This window comes from Pollicipes pollicipes, unplaced genomic scaffold (genome assembly GCF_011947565.3).
Source record: "Pollicipes pollicipes isolate AB1234 unplaced genomic scaffold, Ppol_2.1 Scaffold_3718;HRSCAF=4362_pilon_pilon_pilon, whole genome shotgun sequence".
Taxonomy (NCBI): domain Eukaryota; kingdom Metazoa; phylum Arthropoda; class Thecostraca; order Pollicipedomorpha; family Pollicipedidae; genus Pollicipes; species Pollicipes pollicipes.
In genome coordinates, this window is record NW_023596361.1 from 48,848 (window position 1) to 72,227 (window position 23,380).

The 23,380-nt window shown below is 61.4% G+C and overlaps 2 protein-coding genes across 2 annotated transcripts; one reads left to right on the forward strand and one right to left on the reverse strand.

The window, feature by feature from the left end:
- Positions 1-3,755: 3,755 nt before the first annotated feature.
- Positions 3,756-9,589, forward strand: LOC119092938 (SUN domain-containing protein 2). Its single transcript, XM_037215835.1, has 5 exons — positions 3,756-3,897; positions 4,158-4,293; positions 6,867-7,120; positions 7,794-7,958; positions 8,715-9,589. Exons 2-5 carry the CDS (start codon positions 4,239-4,241, stop codon positions 8,931-8,933), a joined length of 693 nt encoding a protein of 230 aa, XP_037071730.1. The 5' UTR covers positions 3,756-3,897; positions 4,158-4,238; the 3' UTR covers positions 8,934-9,589.
- A 1,036-nt stretch (positions 9,590-10,625) lies between these two features.
- On the reverse strand, positions 10,626-23,267 carry LOC119092954 (receptor-type tyrosine-protein phosphatase U). Its single transcript, XM_037215850.1, has 10 exons — positions 23,264-23,267; positions 21,683-21,873; positions 20,535-20,781; positions 19,242-19,318; positions 17,953-18,084; positions 14,305-14,430; positions 13,957-14,016; positions 12,845-13,032; positions 12,155-12,290; positions 10,626-11,601 (listed from the first exon to the last, which is right to left on the reverse strand). Exons 1-10 carry the CDS (start codon positions 23,265-23,267, stop codon positions 11,524-11,526), a joined length of 1,239 nt encoding a protein of 412 aa, XP_037071745.1. The 3' UTR covers positions 10,626-11,523.
- Positions 23,268-23,380: the final 113 nt, after the last annotated feature.

Below are 23,380 nucleotides of genomic sequence, written 5' to 3' on the forward strand. Positions count from 1 at the left end.
GTCACGTGCGCTCGCCGCTGTTCGCGGCGCGGGTGTCGTGTGCGTCGCCCACAGCGGACGCCGTCCGCGCTGCCCCGCCCGTCCGCGCTGCCCCGCCCATAGCGGACGCCGTCTGCGCTGTCCCGCCGCCGTCGTCGCAACGGTGCGCCTGCCGCGGCGAGCCGTTGGTGGCCGCTCAGTTGGCGTCGCCCTCCAGCCGTCGGCACGTGATGCTCAGGGCGATGGCGTGCGGGCTGGCGCGCCAGTGGATGCCCGTCAGCACCTCGCCGGCGGCCAGGCTGCAGGCGAGCGCCGCCAGGCTCCTCGCCTGCCGCGGCGGCGAGCGCGCGCGCCGGGCCGAGCCGGGCGGCGAGCGCCTCGGCAGAGTGCGGCTCACTGCCGCAGGTGCTCGCCAGGCGGATGGTGTGAATAGCGCCCTCGGTGCTCTCGAACAGGTGGTTGTCCTTGCCGTTGCCGCTGGACACGGTGATGATCTTCTCCAACGCGGGGCCGAAGCGCACGCAGCGCAGCTGTAGCAACTGCGGGTACTTTTGCTCCCACTTGCCTGTGACGATGCCGTACGCTAGGTAGTCAGTGCTGCCACAGGAGATCGCCTCGCCGCTGCAGTTGGCCGTACGCGTGTCGTACCACTCGGGTGGCACGCAGTCGCCGGCCGCCTCCAGCAGCGGCAGTGGGCAGCGGCACGTGCGCTGCAGACAGCGCGCGCCGGCCGCCAGCCGCGCGCAGTCAGCGTCGGCGGCGCACTGGTCATGCAGGCGCGCGGCGCGGCTCCGCAGCAGCAGCGCGCAGCCGGGCGCCGACAGCCGGCTGCTTGTGGTTGCCCCGCCGGCCGTACAACCGACAGCCGGGTGTGGACGCTGGCGGCGGGCAGTGGCCCAGGCTGAGGCAGCGCGGCCCGCGCAGCGCACGCCCGCTGGCACAGGCACCGGTCGGCGCCGGCCAGGGTGGCCAGCAGCTCGGAGTCAGCCGGCGTCTCGGCCAAGCCCGACTCCTCGAACGCCAGCGGCGGCGGCCCGTCGGTCGGCTCGCCTGACACGAGGACCGCATTCAGGCTCACCTTTTGGCCGAGGCACAGGCATAGATCAAGGCGGAGTAGGAGCACAACGGAGAACAGCATGACTGGCCGCCGGCGCGTTCTTGACCCTCGGCTCGACGGCGGCTGGGGTTTTGTAGCGAGCTGCCTCGTCCCGCCCCGCCCACGGACCTGCAGGGTGTCGACACTCCCTGATTTGTTTGAGATGTGATTGCTGTTTGTCATGGCGTTTTGATGGACAGCTACGTTCTGAGCTGGCGGGAAACTCTGAGTAGGCTCACTTCTTGACACACTGTTGTCAATATGGGTGGTTCTAGCCCGGGCTGGTGTCATCGCAATCAAAGCGCTACACGTTGAAAACAACTCAAAGAAATGAGTTTCGGTGCAGATAATTTATCAGTGCCAACCTGTTTTTGTTTCTGGAGAATGGAGCGATGTTATTGCCATGACTGCCGGAACGTGCGCTAGGGCTTTTAGAATATTAAAAAATGCCTCTACGGTTATGAAATGCTTTGATGATGCCTGCACGCGGCGCATTTTATGTATGCCTCATTTTTCCGTACTGTGCATGTCCATAAGTGTTTAGCACAAACTTCTGTCCGGGACATATGATACTGGCTGACGAGTCACAAACTGCTGTCCAGGACACGTTATGCTGGCTGACGCATCACAGGCTGCTGCCTCAGGACACGTGGCGCTGGCTGACGCGTCACAGACCGCTGCCTCAGGACACGTGGCGCTGGCTGACGCGTCACAGACCGCTGCCTCAGGACACGTGGCGCTGGCTGACGCGTCACAGACTGCTGCCTCAGGACACGTGGCGCTGGCTGACGCGTCACAGACCGCTGCCTCAGGACACGTGGCGCTGGCTGACGCGTGTGTGGTCACCTGGGGTCTGTCGTGCCGCAGGGCATGTACGGCTACCTGGCGCTGCTGGGCAGCTCGGCTCTGGCGCCGGCGCCGGTGGCCGCCCCGATCACGGAGCCAGTGTTCGTGTCGCCGCCGGCCGCGGCCCCGGCCCCGGCCCCGGCCGCGGCCGCCGCGCCCGACCAGTCGCTGGCGGCCGTGTACACGCAGCTGGAGCAGCTGCAGGCCAAGCTGGCTCTGCTGCAGACGGACTTCCAGGTGAGTCGGCCGACCAGACAGAGGTGTCGTCAGCGGCGGCACGTGTCGCCATCAGACCGGCAGCGGCCCGACTGCCTGGCCCTTGCTGCCGCTCGGTGTGAAGTCTGCTTGTCTCCGGAGGCTTGTTGATAGTTTTGCCCCCCCCCCCCCCATTGACACGCTGACACGCATAGCAGCAACCTCTGGCGATATCACGCCTGCAAGGGTCCATGGGCCGTGCCAGGTCACTCTGTGAACCCGGGCGGTGCGCCGTCCGTGACCGGCCGTGGTGGTGACCTGCCCGTCCGTGACCAGCTGTTGTGGTAACCTGTCCGTCCGTGACCAGCTGTGGTGGTGACCTGTCCGTCCGTGACCAGCTGTTGTGGTAACCTGTCCGTCCGTGACCAGCTGTGGTGGTGACCTGTCCGTCCGTGACCAGTTGTGGTAACCTGTCCGTCCGTGACCAGCTGTGGTGGTGACCTGTCCGTCCGTGACCAGCTGTGGTGGTGACCTGTCCGTCCGTGACCAGCTGTTGTGGTAACCTGTCCGTCCGTGACCAGCTGTGGTGGTGACCTGTCCGTCCGTGACCAGCTGTTGTGGTAACCTGTCCGTTCCGTGACCAGCTGTGGTAACCTGTCCGTCCGTGACCAGCTGTGGTGGTGACCTGTCCGTCCGTGACCAGTGTTGTGGTAACCTGTCCGTCCGTGACCAGCTGTGGTGGTGACCTGTCCGTCCGTGACCAGCTGTGGTGGTGACCTGTCCGTCCGTGACCTGTTTTTGTGGTGACCTGCCCGTCCGTGACCAGCTGTGGTGGTGACGTGTCCGTCCGTGACCGGTTTTGGTGGTGACCTGTCCGTCCGTGACCAGCTGTGGTGGTGACCTGTCCGTCCGTGACCAGCCGTGGTGGTGGTGACCTGTCCGTCCGTGACCGGTTTTGGTGGTGACCTGTCCGTCCGTGACCAGCTGTGGTGGTGACCTGTCCGTCCGTGACCAGCTGTGGTGGTGACCTGTCCGTCCGTGACCAGCTGTGGTGGTGACCTGTCCGTCCGTGACCGGTTTTGGTGGCGACCTGTCCGTCCGTGACCAGCTGTGGTGGTGACCTGTCCGTCCGTGACCAGCTGTGGTGGTGACCTGTCCGTCCGTGACCGGTTTTGGTGGTGACCTGCCCGCGTATTCGCTGTCCCTGGCTGGCTTTGGCGCTAACCAGCCTCCGCCTGGTGATAGCCGGTAGCCGCTGTCCTTGACACTGACCGACCGTGACACTGACCGACCGTGACACGGACCGGCCGTGACACGGACCGGCCGTGACACTGACCTGCGGTGGCGTCCGTCGACAGGCGTGCCGCGCGGCGTCGGCGGCGGCGGCGCGGCCGGACGCCCTGCGCGCCGCGCTGGGGCTGGCGGCCGGCTCGGCGGCGCTGCTCACCGGCGACCAGCTGGCGGCGGCCGAGAAGCGCCAGACGGCGCGGCTGGTGGGCCTGGACGGCCGGCTGACGCAGGAGCTGGCTGCCGTCCGCCGCCAGCTGCAGGAGCGCGCCGACGCCGACCAGCAGCGCCGGGCCGACGGCGAGGCGGCCGGCGCGGCCAGCGCTGCCGAGCTGGCGGCGCGGCTGGCCGAGCTGCAAGCCGTCCGCGAGGCACTGGCTCAGCTGGAGGCGGACGCTGGCCGGCGCGAGGAGCGCGGCGCCGCGCTCGCCGCCAAACTGACCCAGCTGCAGCAAGAGTTCAGCGACCTAAACCGTCTCCTACTGGTGGTCCAGGTGAGGTCTGCTCCGCACTTTGGGGTTGGGCCAGGAATAATTATCCATTATAATATCTGCGAATTTGCAACGGCCGGTGGCCTTCATCGTTGTCCAGCTTTGTGTCCGTACACAAATCGTCGTCTGCTGCTCGCCAGCCCGGCGGCTCCACGCGGCATCAAGCGGACCGGACCGAGCGGACGCCATGCGACCGGGATCCCCATCCCCTGACGCCCACCACGCCGTGCCGTGCTCACGCCTGTGCCCGTGCCTGCTCGCAGGAAAGCCTGAAACAGGTGCGCTCGTGCTGTAACCGGACCGACCCGGACTGGAGCGCGCTGCTGAGCGGCCGGCTGCAAGACATGGAGCGCCAGCTGGAGGAGCGGCTGCTGGTGCACGCGGCCACCATCAAGCAAGGTGAGCGGGTGGGCTCGCGCCGGCGCAGGAGCTGGGCCGGAGCCGGAGCCGGAGCCGGAGCCGGAGCCGGAGCCGGAGCCGGAGCTGAGGCGGAGCCGGAGTCGGAGCCGGAGCCGGAGTCGGAGCCGGAGCCGGAGCCGGAGCCGGGGCCGGGGCGGAGAGGTCGACGTCCGCCGGCGCGAGGGTTAGGTTGTCGCGGGGCCAGGCTTGACGGGTGCCGCCAGGCCCCGCGTTCGTTTAGGTATTTACGCGCGCTTGTCGCTGATAAATTGGGCCGCGACTCGGTGCAGGTACGCCTGTTTTATGGCTGAGTAATATGCAGCGGGTACTTGTGAACTGGCGCGTTGATTGGTACAGTTAGCTGCTGCCATACCTGCCAACAGACTGTTTTGACGCACTGTTGCCAGACATCGTCCTGACCAGGTGCACTGGGCGGTTCGCTGCCAGCTGGTCACTGGCGTTTGGTCATGGGGCACCTGATGGAAACACCACATATGGCTAGCAATAGGCAGAAGGTTGTATGGTTTTGCCGACGCGGGGACCCGATCACACCCTCGGTATATGGCGACGACACCAGGACCTAATCACATCCTCGGTGTATGGCGAAGACACCGGGACCTGATCACATCCTCGGTGTATGGTGACGACACCAGGACCTGATGACAACTTCAGTGTATGGTGACGACACCAGGACCTGATCACACCCTCGGTGTATGGTGACGACACCAGGACCTGATCACACCCTCGGTGTATGGTGACGACACCGGGACCTGACCACATATTCGGTGTATGGCGAAGACACCGGGACCTGATGGCACCCTTGGCGTATGGTGACGACACCGGGACCTGATCAGACCCTCGGTGTATGGTGACGACACCGGGACCTGATCACACCTTCAGTGTATGGTGACGACACCAGGACCTGATCACACCCTCGGTGTATGGTGACGACACCGGGACCTGATCACACCCTCGGTGTATGGTGACGACACCGGGACCTGATGACACCTTCAGTGTATGGTGACGACACCGGGACCTGATCACACCCTCGGTGTATGGTGATGACACCAGGACCTGATCACATCCTCGGTGTATGGTGACGACACCGGGACCTGATGACACCTTCAGTGTATGGTGACGACACCGGGACCTGATCACACCCTCGGTGTATGGTGACGACACCGGGACCTGATCACACCCTCGGTGTATGGTGACGACACCGGGACCTGATGACACCTTCAGTGTATGGTGACGACACCGGGACCTGGTCACACCTTCAGTGGATGGTGACGACATCGGGACCTGATCACACCCTCGGTTTATGGTGACGACACCGGGACCTGATCACATCCTCGGTGTATGGTGACAACACCGGGACCTGATGACACCTTCAGTGTATGGTGACGACACCGGGACCTGATGACACCTTCAGTGTATGGTGACGACACCGGGACCTGATCACACCCTCGGTGTATGGTGACGACACCAGGACCTGATCGCATCCTCGGTGTATGGTGACGACACCAGGACCTGATCACACCCTCGGTGTATGGTGACGACACCAGGACCTGATCGCATCCTCGGTGTATGGTGACGACACCGGGACCTGATCACATCTTCGGTGTATGGCGAAGACACCGGGACCTGATGACACCCTTGGCGTATGGTGACGTCCTGCCCTGTCCAGAGTTGACCCTGTCGCTCTCACCTTCCCACGGTCAGAGCGTATCGCCGGACGCCACCCATCCCTGTTATTCTGTGGAATAGCATCATTCTGTCATTCTCTGCTTATCCTGTACCCGCGGGGACATGGAGGTGCCTTCTCGTGCGCGACTCTGTCTCCTTGGGCCCGGGCATATCACCTGTCCACACCCTGCGTGTTTCGAGGTAACGGCTTGCCCCGTCCGGACACCACCAAGCCGTCAAACTTGGTGCCGCCAGGTGTTCTCCGCTGCCCACGTCGTGGGATCATTACGTGCTGTCCTGTCAAGAAACCTAGCATCCTTAGGTCTCCCCCCCCCCCCCCCCACGTCTTTAGGTGGGTCACGACGCGTTCTCTTGTCCAGAAGCCTAGTGTCCTCAGACCATCCGCCATTCGTTCTTTAGGTGGGCCGTGACGGGTTGTCCTGTCCAGAAGCCCGGCGTCCTCAGACCCCCTCCCCTTCTTTAAGTGGATTGTGACGCGCTCCCCTGTCCAGAGGCCTGGCGTCCTCAGACCCCCTCCCTTCTTTAGGTGGGTTGTGACGCGCTCCCCTGTCCAGAAGCCTGGCGTTCTCAGACCTCCCCTTCTTTAGGTGGGTTTTGACGCGCTGTCCTGTCCAGAAGCCTGGCGCCCTCAGACCTCCCCCTTCTTTAGGTGAGATGTGACGCGCTCCCCTGTCCAGAAGCCTGGCGTTCTCAGACCTCCCCCCTTCCTTAGGTGGGTTGTGACGCGCTGTCCTGTCCAGAGGCCTGGCGCCCTAAGACCGCCCCCTCCCCACTACCCTTGTTACGGCGGGTCGTGACGGGCTGCCCTGGCCGCACAGCGCCCATGTACCATCTCCAGCACACTCATGTGCGCGGACTGTCGGCAGACCTGGCCTTGGAGACCGCGCCGGCCGTGGCCGTTACAGGCGTCAGCCGGGCCGACGTGGAGACCATCGCGCGCCAGACGCTGGCTCTGTACGACGCCGACAAGACGGGCAAGTTCGACTACGCGCTGGAGTCAGCCGGCGGCAGCGTCGTCAGCACCAAGTGCACGGAGTCCTACAACGTCAAGTCGGCGCGCATCTCCGTGCTGGGCATCCCTCTGTGGTATGCGTCCAACAACCCGCGGACCATCATCCAGGTACCAGCTGTCGGACGTGGCGTGCCCCGGCGTGTGTTTGTGTTCCCTCTCGCTTGATAAATCTTTTGAAGTTGATCATATCAAACAAAAGAAGGTTCCAAACTCTACGTACAAATACAAAGATCAATGAAAAGGTGTAAGCTCACTGGGCTGGCATTGACATGCAAAGATCACGTACACATGTAGGTGTAATAACAAGTGTCACTTGTATATGTTCAGAACGGGCGTAGGGTTCCCGTTAGAGCGGGTTCGTTCAACGCGTCGGCTTCGCTAACCAGCGTGGATTGTCCGTGAACTCCACGCGTATCTACTTGCATTTAGAAACTGCTTGCAGTTACCGCGTTTGCCATCCACGGCACCGTCCGTTTCCTGTAACCTGTTCTCCGTCTGGACCAGTGTGCACCGCTGTTGTGGTCGAGCTCAGTGTGCCCGACACCCTGTCACCAGCTTCGTCTGAACCAGCGTTGGCCGCTGTCGTGGTCGAGCTCAGTGTGCCCGGCACCCTGCCACGAGCTTCTTCTGAACCAGCGTTCGCCGCTGTCGTGGTCGAGCTCAGTGTGCCCGGCACCCTGTCACCAGCTTCGTCTGGACCAGTGTTCGCCGCTGTCGTGGCCGAGCTCAGTGTGCCCGACGCCTCGTCACCAGCTTACACCCTCTCTCTTTCCATCGGCAGCCGCACATGAGTCCCGGCGAGTGCTTTGCCTTCCGCGGCCAGGGCTACTTCGTCATCGCGCTGTCGCGACGGATCGTGCCCACCGGCTTCGTGATGGAGCACATCTCGCGTAACCTGACGCCCAGTGCCGCCATCGACTCGGCGCCCCGAGAGTTCACCGTGCTGGTGGGTGATGCCCCCGCTCCCTCCCTCCCCCCCGCCTCCCCAGGACACCCCATCGTCAGGGACACGCGGACAGTTCACCGTGCTGGTGGGTGATGCCCTCGCTCCCTCCCTCCCCTCCGCCTCCTCAGGACACCCCATCGTCAGGGACATGCGGACAGTTCACCGTGCTGGTGTGTGGCGTCGCCTCGTGGGATGGGCGAAGGCGTGAAGGTGTGGGCGTTACTCAGGTGTGATTTTCAAGCCAATGCACCGTGTAAGCGTGGAGACCGCCCCAGACAATGTGGGAGGAGATAATGGTTTAAGTTTGGGGCTCACGGAGCTTTAGAGCTGCCTTGGCTCGCAGGATTTGCGTCGACAGTTTTGTGTCCAGGCCTGTGCCAAGCACCACCGTCCGAGGCCAGTCTGCTGTCCAAAGGTAAAACCCGATACGTTCATGTTTGACCATTGTGTTTTTTACGTCCTTTGATTCGTCTTATCATGCTGAATTGGGTTACTTAAACCCTTCGTCGATTTTCTCACAAACTTTTAGCCTTCCTGAGCTAAAAGTTTGCGAAAAGTTCAACGCAAGGCTTAGATAACCGAATTTAACTGGAGAAGACAGATCAAACGACATAAAAAGCGCAAAATGCCCAAACCTGAATATGTGGGTTTTGCCTTTGCACGGCAGCAGTGCCGGGACCTGTCACGGGTCCGGACTGCGTGGCGCGGCCGGCCGAACCCCGCGCGCCACCTGACCTGTCTGCACCACGCCGCCAGGGCCTGGCCGACCCCCAGGACCGGGAGGGCGTCGTGCTGGGCGACTACGTGTACGAGGAGGCGGGGCCGCCGCTGCAGGAGTTCGGCGCGCAGGTCGTCGGCGCCGCCGACTTCAGCGTGGTCGAACTACGCGTCAAGTCCAACTGGGGACATCCGAACTACACGTGCGTGTATCGGTTCCGCGTACACGGTGCGCCCACCGGACCCGACGGGGCGTAGCGCCGGCGCCGCCACCACGAGCGGCGCCTGGCGGCGCTCGCTCGCAACAGTACAAACCATCGCGGTGTGTGGAGGGCCGGCGAGCGCGCCGGCGACGGGCGCTGGCGGACAGGGCGCGGGGTGTGCTGTAGAGACGAGGCGGCCGGCGAGCTAGTCCTGGCCGTTCGCTGTTGGTTCACGCGTCACCAAATGCCGAGCTGTGTGATCTCTCGCGTTGAGTAGCGCTCATCTTTAGTAGGCACCGGTGCAGGCGGCCCGGTCACGGCCGCCAAGGAGCCCGTTTGTTTTGTTACACGGCCGTCGCCACCTGCGACCGCGCTTGGCTTGAGGACGCCGTTTGCTGCCCTAGGTTCGAGGATCTGTTGCCAAAGTAAGCTGCATGCGTACACGCGAGCGAGTGGCGAACGCGGCGGGTCATTTTTTGTAGATATTCATCGGGTTTTCAAACATCGCCACTGTCGAGTGCGAGGTACACTGCTTAACGATGGGATATGCGATGGATGACTGCTGGAGTGCGAACAGCCATTTTTACATGCTTAGCGTGCCTTCAGATTACATGCAAAATACTTTTAAGCTTAGAAATCCGCTGCTTTACCTGAGCCCGTTTCTCGTTGGATTTCGGGACCATCGTGTTGAATAAAATTCTGTTTTAGTCATCGGCGAGTGTCGCAACGCAGCAGGCCGTCGTCAGTCTGCGGTTGACATGAATTGATCAAGCTGTTGCAATTGACGCTGCCGTTGGTCTTGAATGGACGTGGCTCAGCGTCGGACATCAAACCTGAGATTACCTTTTAATGACATGCAGCACCCTCGTTTCTCTGCGATGCTTCAACAATCGGACGCAAACATACTTCATATGTTCACGTCTGGGAGCGTCACAATTCTGGGGCCTAGGCCAGTATCGTTTTTTTGTGGTCATTCGCACATTTTTGAGTGGCCATTGCTATCCATCGCACGCGACGCACAACTTCCGGATCGGCTATATTGTATTCACCGTACAAACCGGAGGCACAAGGCCACCGCGTAGCCACAATTGCACCGATAGCCCCGAAGGTCCTTATCCAGCGCGCCTCACGACGGGGCCGCGCTGCCCTAAACGTCGGCCCCGAACATGGCCCGGCCGAGACTGCACCCGCCCGGCTGCCGGGGGCGCCGGAGCGTGCGCAGAACCGGGTAGGTCAGCACACACACGCACACCCGCCGCGGTCCCGAAGGCCGGGCGCTTCGTCGCCGGGTGCAGGCTTGCCCGCCTTCTCCCCACCCCCCCGGCGGCGCCGTTGGGACGGCCCACCCGCGGAGGGACGCACGGCCTCCCCCCCTCGGCGGCGCCGCTGGGTAACGGCCAACCCGCAGAGGGACGAACCGGTCTGCCCCCTCCCCCCCCCCCCCCGGCGGCGCCGCTGGGACGGCCACCCGCAGAGGACGAACGGTCTGCCCCCTCCCCCCCCCCCGGCGGCGCCGCTGGGACGGCCACCCGCGGAGGGACGCACGGCCTCCCCCCCTCGGCGGCGCTGCTGGGACGGCCACTCGCAGAGGGGTTGTACGGCCCCTCCCCCGCCCCCTCGGCGACGCCGCTGGACGGCCCACTCGCAGAGAAACGCACGGCCTGCCCCCCCCCCCCCTCGGCGACGCCGCTGGGACGGCCACTCGCAGAGGGACGCACGGCCTCCCCCTCCCCCCCCCCCCGACGGCGCCGCTGGGACGGCCACCCGCAGGGGGACGCACGGCCTGCCCGCCTGCGCTGAGCCAGACAGCCGTGCACGGGGCGGTAACGTGCGGCCGCCAAATCCGGCATAGCCATCTCAGAAAGGCATATCCTCAGATAACTCGCTAACAATCATACAATCTGAACTTCCAAGTCGCAAACAACGCACGCCGGCGCTCAACAGTCACCAAAACCGAACTGGTACGGATCGCTGTCGTAATATGAGTACATGAACGACACGCTCACACCATGGGACGAGCGTTAACGTTTTCACCCAGAATACCGCCGACTGCACGGACAAAACATGCGCAGCTGCTACACGTCTGAACGCTATACATAACTGCTACGCGGGAGTCCTGTTCAATGACGCTCGCCGAAGAGAACGGGCACCCTCAGACGGGCGATGGCACATCCGCTCCTTTGTCACACACCAAGAGCTCCAAATTCCGTTCGACCTCCAATGCTCTCAGACTTTACAGCCGACGCCCCTGCCCCTGGGGTTAGATCGTGCAGCACGCCGTTGACGGCATCGCTGCCCCTCGACGCACCGACGGCTGGCGGGCCAAAGCCCTCCGGTCCAGACCCCGACCCCGACCACCGACGGCCGGCGGCCGAAACCCCTCCGGCCGAGATCCCAACCACCGACGGTTGGCGGCCGAAACCCAGACCCAGACCCGGCACCAGACCCAGATCCAGACCCAGATCCAGATCCAGATCAGGCCCAAACCCGATCATCAGCGCGGGGAAGTCACGCAGCCGGCCACCCCGCACTTGCCAGCTTTCCCACATCACATAGGCAGACCAGTGCACGGCCGGCAGGAGTGTGCGGCAGCCGGCAGCAGCCTCTCCAGACCGTCGCGGCGGCCCGCCCGTCCGCTGCCGTCACTAGTGGCTGGCCGCCTCCTGGTTCAGATAGTGGAGGACGTAGTGCAGCACCAGGTCGTAGCAGTACTTGTACTCGGTCTGCGAAGGACGGACAGGCGACGGCTCAGCCCAGCGGCCCCTCCAGTGGCCAGTCGGCGCCTCGTCCCCGCTCAGTGCCGTCGTCGCCGCAGCGAGGCCCGTGCCGCCACAGGGGCCGGACCAGCACGGCCGGGTCCGCCGGCGGACGGCGCTGCGTCAAACCGTGTTCCATAGCGCCTCACGGCCGGGTGAGCCAACTAGCTCTAACCCGTGGCCGAATCCCCAGCCCCGCCGCCCGGAACACCGCATTCCGAACCGAGACTGATGGAACATTGCATTTGTGAAGCGCGGCACGCGTTTGATGCGAGTAGGTTTATCGACCAAGATTGCATCAGCCGAAATTAGCCAAGCACAGCAGCTGAAAGTGATCAGGTCAAGTAAGGTCACGTTATAGTTGAGATTTACCATCCGGGCAGCGGCTGGAGGAGAGCTCAGCACATCACGGGCTGTCGTCACCCCTGGTATGGGTAACACTCCTGGAGAACGGGCCGAACATCTGCGTAGCCGGGCCGGCCTCACCGGCGGGAGGGGGGTGAGGGAGTGGTGGCCTCACCATGTTGGAGATGAGCTGCGGCCGATGCCGGCGGACCGTCTTCACCGCCTGGAACACGTCCACCTCGCTGTGCTGGATCACCTGCTCGATGCACGCGTTGGCCGCGCAGTACACGCCCGCTCGGCACTGGCCGTCACTGCGGAACGCGTGGCGGCGCGGTGAGACGCGCCCGCGGACGACGGCGACGCCGCCATCGAGCGGAGGCGGGCGATGGCGACAGGGCATCATGCAGACCTCACCGGGTCCGCATGATGACCTGACGCGACCGCGGTCAGTCGCTCCGGCGGAGCGCCTCACGCATGACAACGGAGGGCCCGGAGATCGGTCGTGACACCGGACTGTCAGGCTGTGCGAGACAGACAGCGTTCAGACGAGGTAAGACCGCCCATGTAGCGCGCGCTGAACAGAGGCCACGTCCACGGAGACCTTTGACGGCTCGCAAAGCCAACACCGAGGTAGCCTCAGCTGGCCATGAAATGAGATCCTCCCGGAGTCGCGAGCAGCTACATCTCAACGCCACGCCGGGCACCCGCGAACCTCTTGCCCGCGGCCCACGCAGACTGTCCCAAACACAGCTCAGCCCCCTCGGAGCGGCCGTGTGGCACGGCCCACATCGGGAACAGAGCGAGCGAAGCCGACACAGGAGCCAGCCGCCAGCCGCCGAGCCCAGCTCCGCCGGCCCGCACTCACGGAGAGACGACGACCACAGGCCCGTAGCCGGAGCGCTGCCGCCACCGCTCCACCATGTTCATCAGCTCGACCAACGCGTTGGTGGAGGTGGGCACCTTGTAGGCGGCCGGCCAGCAGGTCAGTTGGAACAGCTGGCACGTCTTCACCTCGGCCTTGACGCCGGCCATCAGCTCAGTCAGCGAGACGATCTGTGGGTGGTGCGCGGAAGGGGGTCAGCGAGCGCTGCGGACGGGGGTCAGCAAGCGCTGCCCGGCCGCCAGCAAAGGCCCACATGGGCTGCCGGCAGGCTAGGGCAGCTACCGACGCGCGGCGGGTGTGGTGATGTCCGCGCGACCTGCGCCACGCCGGCCCCGCGCGACCCGCGCACACCGGCTTCGCGACCGCGCCACGCCGGCCCCGCGCGACCGCGCCACACCGGCCCGCGACCTGCGCCACCCGGCTCCGCGCGACCTGCGCCACACCGGCCCCCGCGCGACCTGCACCACACCGGCCCGCGCGACCTGCACCACACCGGCCCCCGCGCGACCTGCGCCACACCGGCCCCGCGCGACCTGCGCCACACCGGCCCCGCGCGACCTGCGCACACCCGCCTCCGCGCGACCTGTACCACACCGGCCCCCGCGCGACCTGCGCCACACCGGCCCCAGCGCGACCTGCGCCACACCGGGCTCCGCGGCCCCCCGACGGTGACGGCCCAGGAGCGAGCCGCTGCCTTCTGCACCAGGCGTTCAATGGCGCGGGTAAGGAAAGTCGCTAGCCACCCACGTCAGTCACCTCCCAGCGACCGACGCCGGCAAGCGCAGTCTCGGCAGTCGTGACGAAAACACCTAAGTCAGCTCTCAGCCACCGCCGCCGGCACGCGCAGCCTCGGCAGTGATGACGAGAACACCGCGGCCCATGCTGACGCAACACGGTCACGATGCTGGCATGGAGGGCTCAGCGACACGCGACATGCGAGACATGCGAGCGCTACATGGTGACATGGAGCACTCGCACCGACTGGCCAGGATACGAGCCGCACTCATCTCATCCCTTGACGAAGCCACCGTTCTTCAGCCCCAGTCCAATTGCCTGGCCGCTGGCGAATCTCTGCATGCAGCGCCAGTTCTCACCTGCGAGCCTTGATGTGGGTCCACGTTGGTCGATATGGTCTTACGGTACGGCGCTATCTCCTAGTACCAAATAGAGAAAGGTCAGAGCAGCGCTCGCGAGTGCGAGTGTGGGGAGCTAGGCCGCTATGCTGTGTGATGCAACAGAGGACACGACAGTGTTATCTGCTGGCCCGACAGCAGTACGCAGGGAACGGGTCCCGCAAACGAGGGAACGCAGTCAAAACGCAACGGAAGTTGAAAGCAGCGCGCAAATAAAAGTGTAGTTGCAAAACTATATCAAACAACACACAAAATCATGCCAGACGACACAACGAAGAGCAAACCTGAAGCAAACGGCCAGCACGCTACCTTTTTGTTGATCTTGAAGACCCAGGACTTGATGTTCTGGTAGTGCTGGTGCGATATGTGCTCGACAGTGAACACGGTGCCGTACTTCTTGGACCTGGTGCTCTCCGGCCAAAAGTGGGGAAAGCTCTGCAACGGCGGCCACCGCTCAGCGTCCTGACGTCACGTCCGAGACCACGGCGCGGCACGCGGCGCTGGCCGATACACCCCTTCTGCCGTAGCGTCCCATCGGCCGAGACGCACGACAGACTGACAGGCGCCGATTTGAACACCGCGCAACACTGAAGATTATCGGTGGGGATGGGGATCATCACTAAGTCAAACCTACCTCACGGGGAAGTCATAAATAAGAAGATGTTGAGCAGTTACTCGAACGGCAAAGTTTGCGAAATCGGGTTTACTTGAACAGTCCAGTAACGGTAATCAGACGGGAAACAATCCAAAAACCAAACGATGCGGATGGCAACGCCGGAAGTCAGATGCATACGCGGAGATGAGCACAACTGCACGGGCAAAACCAACCGCCAACTCCAGTCCGATTAGCCACGACATGTATCACACTGTCCAATCTCGTTAACTATGAAAACCGATGCTGCGTGAGGCACTCAGAAATTATCTCACAATTTGGCATCATATGGCCCCTTTTAGTGGAAGCCACGGTCCTAACATGAGCTGGAGCGACAAAAATGCGTCACTGGGTGTAGCCACGTCACGTAATATATTACCTTTCGCAGTACGCACTGATTGCAGATGGACATACGCTTGACTATTTTTTACGTGAAATGCTACGACAGACGCAAACTCAACAGCCTTCTCCCAACAACGCCAACTATCCATTGTATGTCTGAGACCAAAAACCGACCAAGAGGCCCAGGCAATAATGGACAAAACACATGAACAAAGTGCGCGGACTAATCAAACGCAAGCAGATACTATCGCATCTGCACTGTAGCATCAGGTTCTCTAGACGATGTAGTGTGTGGTGCGTGCGTGCGTGCGTGCGTGCGTGCGTGGCGTGCGTGCGTGCGTGCGTGCGTGCGCGTGCGCGTGCGCGTGTGCTTGTGCGTGTGCGTGTACTTGTGCGGGTGCGTGTGCTTGTGCGGGGTGCGCTTGCGTGTAAGTGCGAGTGTAAGTCCGCGTGTGCGTGTGCTTGTGCGGGTGCGTGTGCTTGTGAGGGGTGCGCGTGCGTGTGTAGAAGATGTGTAATCTAACAACGTCGCCATGTTGCCATCGAAAGAGCGACGAAGGACCAACAATCGATGGGTGTGGTCTTCCAGTGACGGGGGCGCGGTGGGAGTAGGGGGGGGGGGGGGGGTACTTTCGGTAAACGCGGGAGCATCCATATACGTATGGAGGTGGTGGAAACACTGCACAACATGAAGCCATCTATGCCAAACACTCTATATACAGGAATGTTATTTGTTCCGATGTGCTAAGTGCGTTAAATGCAAATAAAGCGTACGACCTTGTGCGAATGATGTCGGGCACGCCACGTCACATCAAGTCAGCCACAGACGTCACGCGGGGAGCGGGTCCCCAATTCAGCCAGTGGAGCGGCAGGGAGCCAAACGAGGGATATGAATCAGTCCATCAGACTCATCAGCGCTACTGCGACAATGACTCGCCTTCTCTAGGCGGCGGCTGTTTAGCTGAGCGTCAACCCATGCCACGCGCCGTCGGTGGCGATTGAGACGCACAAGTATTGACACTGAGTACATATGTTCACGCCACGAGAGTGCTTCTTCAGCAGATCGGAGGTGACCTAAACGCAGCATTGAGGAGGAATAGAAGGGCCATCACTTCCTTCCCACATCCCTGCGACACCACTGGCTGAACATCACTGGGGACACGGCACTCGTCTAGTGTAGGCTGCGAAAAAATAACGCTACTTAACGAAACGAAAAGATGTGTCCAACAGATGGGTCCAACAAGCCATACACTGGCTTACCTCGCGTAAAACAGAAAGCAAAACTGGGTAACATGAGCACAGAGGGGATCCTTCAAACAAAGTGATGACTGAGTGGTGTGCAAATTGTGTCCTGAACATGAGAGCAACAACGCTTTGAACATAAATGCATGACACACATATATTCACGGTCATGCGAAAAATGATCGCACACTTAATGTGAAGATTTTGCACACCGTTCACTATCACCCTGTTTAAGGTAGCCCGTCAGCTGCGCTTTAGAAATAAAACGAGCAGTACTCTTTGCGACGCAGAACAAAAACTGGTCACCGTGCGACCAAATTCACCGCAATATACCTAGGACACCGATGTCCATAGCCTGACACAAAAACACACGCACGCGAAAGTTGTTCAGTGCATTAGCGAGGAACATTATTCACATAGATAAGACAGTAGCACTAGCCTTATCCCTCGGAGAAAAACACCAGGAGAACGGTGATATATATATATATATATATATATATATATATATATATCTATATCTATATCTATATCTATATATCTATATCTGTATCTATATCTATATATCTATGTATAGATATGTATATATATCTATACATGGGTTGATATTCTGGTAACATGCCTTCATCGAAACAATGGCAGAAGTGAATTCACTTCTCATGTCTCTATTCTCCTGGCCTTTCTCCAAGGAGTAAGGCTATTACTGCTGTCTTATCCACAGACACACACGATACATTTCGTTGGTGTTGTGTGGACAGGCAAGATCGCACAGCTGACGGCCGCGCCTCACTAAAGCATTTCCGCGATCATTCCGCTGAGACTGGCTCGCTTCTCGGAATGTTCTATAACCATGTAACGCCACGCGGAAACACACAGTATGCTCATAGCGCATGTGTGTTGCGTGTGCGCCACTGTTAGCCGGAGAACGCTGCACATCTGCAGGCAGTACGTGCGCGAGTGTCAAGGGGGCACCGCGGACGGCGCACATAAGCTGCGCGTGGCAACCTGCCTTGCAACAGCCGACTAATCTACTAAAACACGCCAAAATGTAAACACTCCACGGAGAGCGTCGCGCGGCATTCACACATAGCGCAACTGCGGCAAACTACAACTGTCGACTCGCGGGCGCACCCAACGAAAAAGCTGCTAAAACCAAACAGCAATAAAACCGCTTATCGCACAAGCCTCGGCGGCGGCCGTCTCGGAGAGCAGTCACCCGCGCCCGGCCTCGAAAGCGCGACTGTCCGGCGACTATCTACGCGGGAGAACAGGGCAACGCTCACGCACGGCATTCGTCCCAGCACGGGCCGTCTGCGCTCCGCGCCGGCCGGGGCGGAACACACGGGGCACACGTGACCGCGGTCCCCGCTGGCCGTTGACCGCGGGCGGAGGCGCGGGGGCGAGGGGGGGGGGGGCACAAGCCGTCACACACCGGCCGGGCAAAGCGGGCACGCCACAAGCTGCGGAAGCCGCGTAGCTGACGGGCCGGCCGCGGCGCGGCGCCACCGTCGCGTGACTGACCGGCGACGCCTCTGGGTTACAGAGCACGACGACGGCGCTACAGTCGTGGTCGTACACCATGGACCAGATGTCAGGCACCGTGCTGGCCAGCGGCCACTCTGTGACGATGTACTCGCGCGGGTGCGTGTAGCCCTGCAACAGCGGCGCGTGAGCAGTGGGCGGCGGTGGCGGCGGCGGCGACACCGGCGGCGGGTGCCCCTTACCGAACTGTCGCCCGGGTTGGTGAGCACCACTATCGAGTTACAGTCGTGGTCGTACACCAGGCTCCAGAAGTCGCTCTGCGTGGAGCGCAGCGGCCACTCGGTCACTATGTACTCCCGCGCGCGGTTGTACTCCTGCAAGAGGCGTCTGCGGTGTCAGGCGCGCGCGCGCGCTGCAGCCGCGCCGAGCGAACCGCCATGGACTGGGGTACGAGGGACACGGCCACTGCGGACGGCCACAAGGCGGCGGATGCAGCCGCGCCAACCGCAAATGCGGGGACTGGGGAAGCATGCCAGAAAAGTCTCCGTGGGCGGGGTGTGGCTCGATGCCCAAAAACAAAAGCCGCGGCAAAAAACAACACAGGCTAACCGTTTGTACGAAATTAGTGAATCATCACATCACTACGTGCAAACCCCAAGAATTATACTGGTACAACATAAAAGCAATGCACAGCGAGACAATGACCCTCTAACGAACGAAACTGAGAACAACCAAGGACTGTCGTAAAATTACTTAACTCCGAAATTGACCTCTCGAGATTTGCGCCCACGCGCGAGTCTCCAGGTCAATATCAAACGGCAAATGACGGACTGACATCACTTAAAAACAGCGTTTTGTAAATCACGCAACATTTCAATAGGTACAACACACCAAATTTGGCTCACTGTAGGGTTACTAAAACTACGTATTCCAGTAAAGGGTACCAACACAGCGGTGTGTCCACCAACCACATAAAATCCATCGCACGACTCCCTGAAGACATTCCGTTCTTCCCTAAGTGCTTCACATTGAGACGTGACCACGGAATGCGAAGGCCGATAACCTGGCATTCCGCAAATGACAAGCTTTTCAAAATGGACATCAAATACGTTACACGAGGAATCCTATTCCGACCCGCACCAAAATAACCGCCCCCGGCGGCCAGCCAAACATTCTCCTCGAGGAAAAAGCTCGGAACGCTGAGCTGCGGACTTCGGACCGCTCTCCGCAGCTATGCGCCGGGCGGGTCACCACATTCCGGACCTCAAAACGCCGCACAACCGGCCACGAAACGGAGCCTGACAAATTAACGCGCGGGCCGCATTCCGGCGGCGCTCCCGCCCGGATGCCGCGCGTGCCGGCCGCCGCGACAGGCAGCCGTCCACCGCGGTGGCGGCGACGACGGCTCGCCTTTCGGCCCGTCCCTGACCGCGCCGGCTCGGCAAAACACGGCGTCGCGCGCGCCGTCCGGCCCGGCTGGCCTGCCAACCCCGGCTCCCCCCCCCCCCCCCACTCCCCCCGCCATACTCACGTCCACGAACACGGCGTTGATGTAGTCGGTGAAGTTGGTGCCTTGGAATGAGCTCAGGTACGGGCGGAAGTTGTCGGCTGAAACGCACGCGCCGCCGACGTCAGCGTCGCCGCTCGGCAGCGCGCACAAAGGGGGTGTCGCGTCCCGCCGAGCCACGAGCGCCGCCGCCTGCCGGAATACCGGCCCAGGCGCCACCGCGGGTCGGAGGCGAGGGGCGGGCCATGATTGTTGCCACCGACCCAGGCGCCACCGCGGGTCGGCGGTGAGCAGCGGGCCACGATCGCCGCCGCCGGCACAGGCGCCACCGCGGGCCGCAATCACCGCCGTCGGCCCAGGGAACACCGCGGGCCGGCGGTGAGCAGCGGGCCACGATTGCCGCCGCCGGCACAGGCGCCACCGCGGGCCACGGTCACCGCCGCCGGCCCAGGGAACACCGCGGGCCGGCGGTGAGCAGCGGGCCACGGTCACCGCCGCCGGCCCAGGGAACACCGCGGGCCGGCGGTGAGCAGCGGGCCACGATCCCCGCCGCCGGCCCAGGCGCCACCGCGGGCCGGCGGTGAGCAGCGGGCCACGATCGCCGCCGCCGGCACAGGCGCCACCGCGCGCCGGCGGCGCTGGCTCGGCACTGCGTGACGTCACCCGGGACGGCCGCCGGCGGATGTGGCGTCATGGTGGACTCAGCCGGCGGGGTCAGGGCACCACAGGGGGCTCGCCAGGTAATCGCAACGTCCCGAAATACATGGTGCACAGGGTGCCATAAATAAAAGTTCATGGACTTCAAAGGTCGGAGGGGACATATAACCGCACGCGATTGTTACTGCACGGTGCGCCTTTGCGCACGTGTTAATGTATCATTTAGATCCGCCTGGTTATACGACAAACATTTCCGGAATTTTGTGGAAGATTAACAAGAAGGCCGAGGGCGGATCTTTTAAAAAGGGTCCTGCTTTATTTTCTGGCAAGACAAATTAAAGAGGGGATCAGTCATGCGCATTTCCACCTTTGCAAACACAACGTTGGCACGCTATGCCGAGAGTGAAGAGGAAAAAGTCGATGGAGTGGAGGGAAGTTATTTCAAGCACCATCTGTCACCCAACATCGTGACTTTGGGGACATTGGTTATCTGGGATCACTGAGTTGCTTACTGACACAAACAAGGCGTCGTCGCAAACACAGCGCAGCGCACTCACCTATCATCCACCATGCGCATCGCAAACCTGCCTGGTCCGTTCAGTCGCCTCACAGCCGGCCGATGAGGTCACGCTGTCATGACGTCACACATGGAGGACTCACGCGGCACGATCATGACGTCACGGTTCTTGTGTCGGTTGTCGGCGCGGTGGCCGCCGGCGCAGTCGCCGATCGTGAACTTGGGCACCTGGCGGCAGATCTGGTTGAACTCGCGCTGGTAGTCGTTCAGCTTGTCGAGCCCTTTGACGGCCTTCTCCTTCAGCCGCTGCGACAGCTCCGACACCGGGAAGGACGAATAGCCGCACGTGACGAACTCCTCCAGCGTGTCGTACACAAACTTGTACTGGTCCTGCGGGTAGCGCAGGGACAGCTTAGGCGGGCCCGTGGCGTCGCGTGTACACCACACACCGCTGGTGACCTTCCGGGCGACGCGCTGCCCGTGTACAACTCCGAGACAACGCTGCTCGTGAACAGCCGAGAAGTACAGCGATGAACAGCCAAGAAGCACAACTGCTACCGGCCGACACCACCACTAAGGCTTTGTCACCAGCTGAATGCGTCCTGAGTCAGCCAGGAGCCTACGAATTCCTAGTGGGGGGGGGGCTCCAGAGATGGAGCGAACCAGTCCATTGATCAGGTGCCACACTTGACGGCAGTGCCCGGGGTGCTTGGCTGCGAAACGCCCCCTCCCTCTCCCCACACATCATGCCCCATCACTTCGATCCCAAAACGAGCTCGACTACCTGACAACCCACACGTCCAAACGATCAACTGGAAAGAGCGCCCGCCGCTGATCAGCTGAGTGTGCGAAGACCAGCCAGTGCGCATCTGGATCCGGAACCTTCATCACAGCACTTTTCTTCCACAACACTGGGGAGTGGAGGGTATGCCTAGTTTCGTGGCCAAGTGCCAAGTTGAAGATAAAGGCAGTGTGTAAACGCTTGGCCCCCATCTGAAACAGCTCATTGTCGCCAAAAAGGAGTACTATGCAAAAACGCCCTCTTCACACATCAACGCGGCCACCGAACTCACCATCCTCTCATCATTAACGCCATCGAAGATCATCTTTAGTCTGCCGCGTCAATCGATCCCCACCCGGCCCCCTACGCCAGCCAGCACGTTCGCTCTTACTCCGGCGGCTGCTCAGTACTCACCTCACGATCACCTCCCGCTGCCCCCCCCCCCTCCCCTCCATCTCAACCCCAGCCGGTCGGCACGTGCACCCGCGCTGACGACCGCTCGGCACTCACGATCGTCTCGATGAGACCCCGCCGAGCCTGCCGCATCTTCTTCAGGTAGCCGTAGACGTCGAACACGCCGTCCTCCTCGGCCAACTCAATGTTGGCGTCAATCGCCAGGAACACCCCTGACCGGCCCGCTCCGTCACTGACCGGGAGAGGCAACGTTGTCAGGCGCGGGACGACACGGTACCTCTCCGTCACTGACCGGGAAAAGGCAACGTTGTCAAGCGCGGGACGACAATGGTACCGATCCGCCACTGACCGGGAAAGGCAACGTTGTCAGGCGCGGGACGACACGGTACCGCTCCGTCACTGACCGGGAAAGGCAACATTGTCAGGCGCAGGACGACATGGTATCGATCCGTCACTGACCGGGAGAGACAACGCTGTCGGACGCAGGACGACACGGTACCGCTCTGTCACTGACCGGGAGAGACAACGCTGTCAGAAGAGGCCTGACCGGCCCGCTCCGTCACGGACCGGGAGAGACAACGCTGTCAGACGCGGGCTGACGCGATACCGCTCCGTCACTAACCAGGAGAGATAACGCTGTCCGGCGCGGGATGACACGGTACCGCGCATCACTGACCGGCGGAGACAACGCTGTCAGACGCGGGCTGACACGGTACCGCTCCGTCACTGACCGGGAGAGACAACGCTGCCAGACGCGGGATGACACGGTACCGCGTATCACTGACCGGCGGAGACAACGCTGTCAGACAAGACATAACACGGCAGCTCTCCGTCACTGACCAGGAGAGACAACGCTGTCCGGCGCGGGATGACACGGTACCGTGTATCACTGACCGCTGGAGACAACGCTGTCAGGCGCGGGATGGCACGGTACTGCGTATCACTGTGAGACAACTCTGCCATGCATGGGCTGACACAATACTGTGACTTATTGGTCGCGTAGAGACACTGGGGTCGGGCATGGTATAATTACAGCAAAAATAAGGCCTTCGCGATCCAGGGCGCCTTCTTTCTCAACTGTAAATTTGGGCCTTAGACTGCAACGCAGCACAAAGATGCTGTGCGGAACAGTACTAATCCAGGCGCATGCCCTCGACAGCAGACAGGTCAGAAGGGGTGAACTGATTGGTGACCGGTTCATTCCTTCGACGGCGTTAGACATATAAACATGCAGACATCAGGCCAGTAAAGGGCCACAAGGGGCCATCGAGGTTGGCCTAACCCAGATTCCGCACTCACCCTTGACACCAATCTTACCACCTGACCTGCCTGAATGTAGCTATAACTGAGATCCTTAGACCGATAGAAGTTGTTCAAACGATTCTTAAATGTTGCTAGGGAGGGACTTCCTGCAACTTCGTTTGGCAATCCGTTCCAATGATTCACTTTTTTTGACCAAATCACATCTGCCCCTGCATAGCTCTACTCTTACCTTTTGTTACTTTAAATTGGTTCCAACTAAGTCTCGGCCCAACCTCCAGCGCTCCCTGTACATCTGCCTCGTCTATCCCTTTCATAATCTTGAATGCCATTATCAAATCTCCTCAAAGTCTACGATATTGCAGTGAATACCAATCCAAAGCCTTAAGCCTATCCTCATGTTTTAAGATGGCCTACCCATATATCATCCTAGTTGCTTTTCGCTGTACTCTCTTCAGCCTCAGCAGCTCCATTCGTTTTTGGAAGCATGGGAAGCAAGCTTCTCTAGGTGTGGTCTGACACAAGCCACGTACA

Coding starts and splice junctions, on each gene's coding strand:
- LOC119092938 (XM_037215835.1), top strand. CDS start 4,239: ATGGAGCGCCAGCTGGAGGAGCGGCTGCTGGTGCACGCGGCCACCATC. Junction 7,121..7,793: donor ACCCGCGGACCATCATCCAG/GTACCAGCTGTC, acceptor TTCCATCGGCAG/CCGCACATGAGTCCCGGCGA. Junction 7,959..8,714: donor CCCGAGAGTTCACCGTGCTG/GTGGGTGATGCC, acceptor CCACGCCGCCAG/GGCCTGGCCGACCCCCAGGA.
- LOC119092954 (XM_037215850.1), bottom strand. Junction 19,319..20,534: donor TGACGTCATGATCGTGCCGC/GTGAGTCCTCCA, acceptor CGTGCGTTTCAG/CCGACAACTTCCGCCCGTAC. Junction 18,085..19,241: donor TCAACGCCGTGTTCGTGGAC/GTGAGTATGGCG, acceptor CGCCTCTTGCAG/GAGTACAACCGCGCGCGGGA.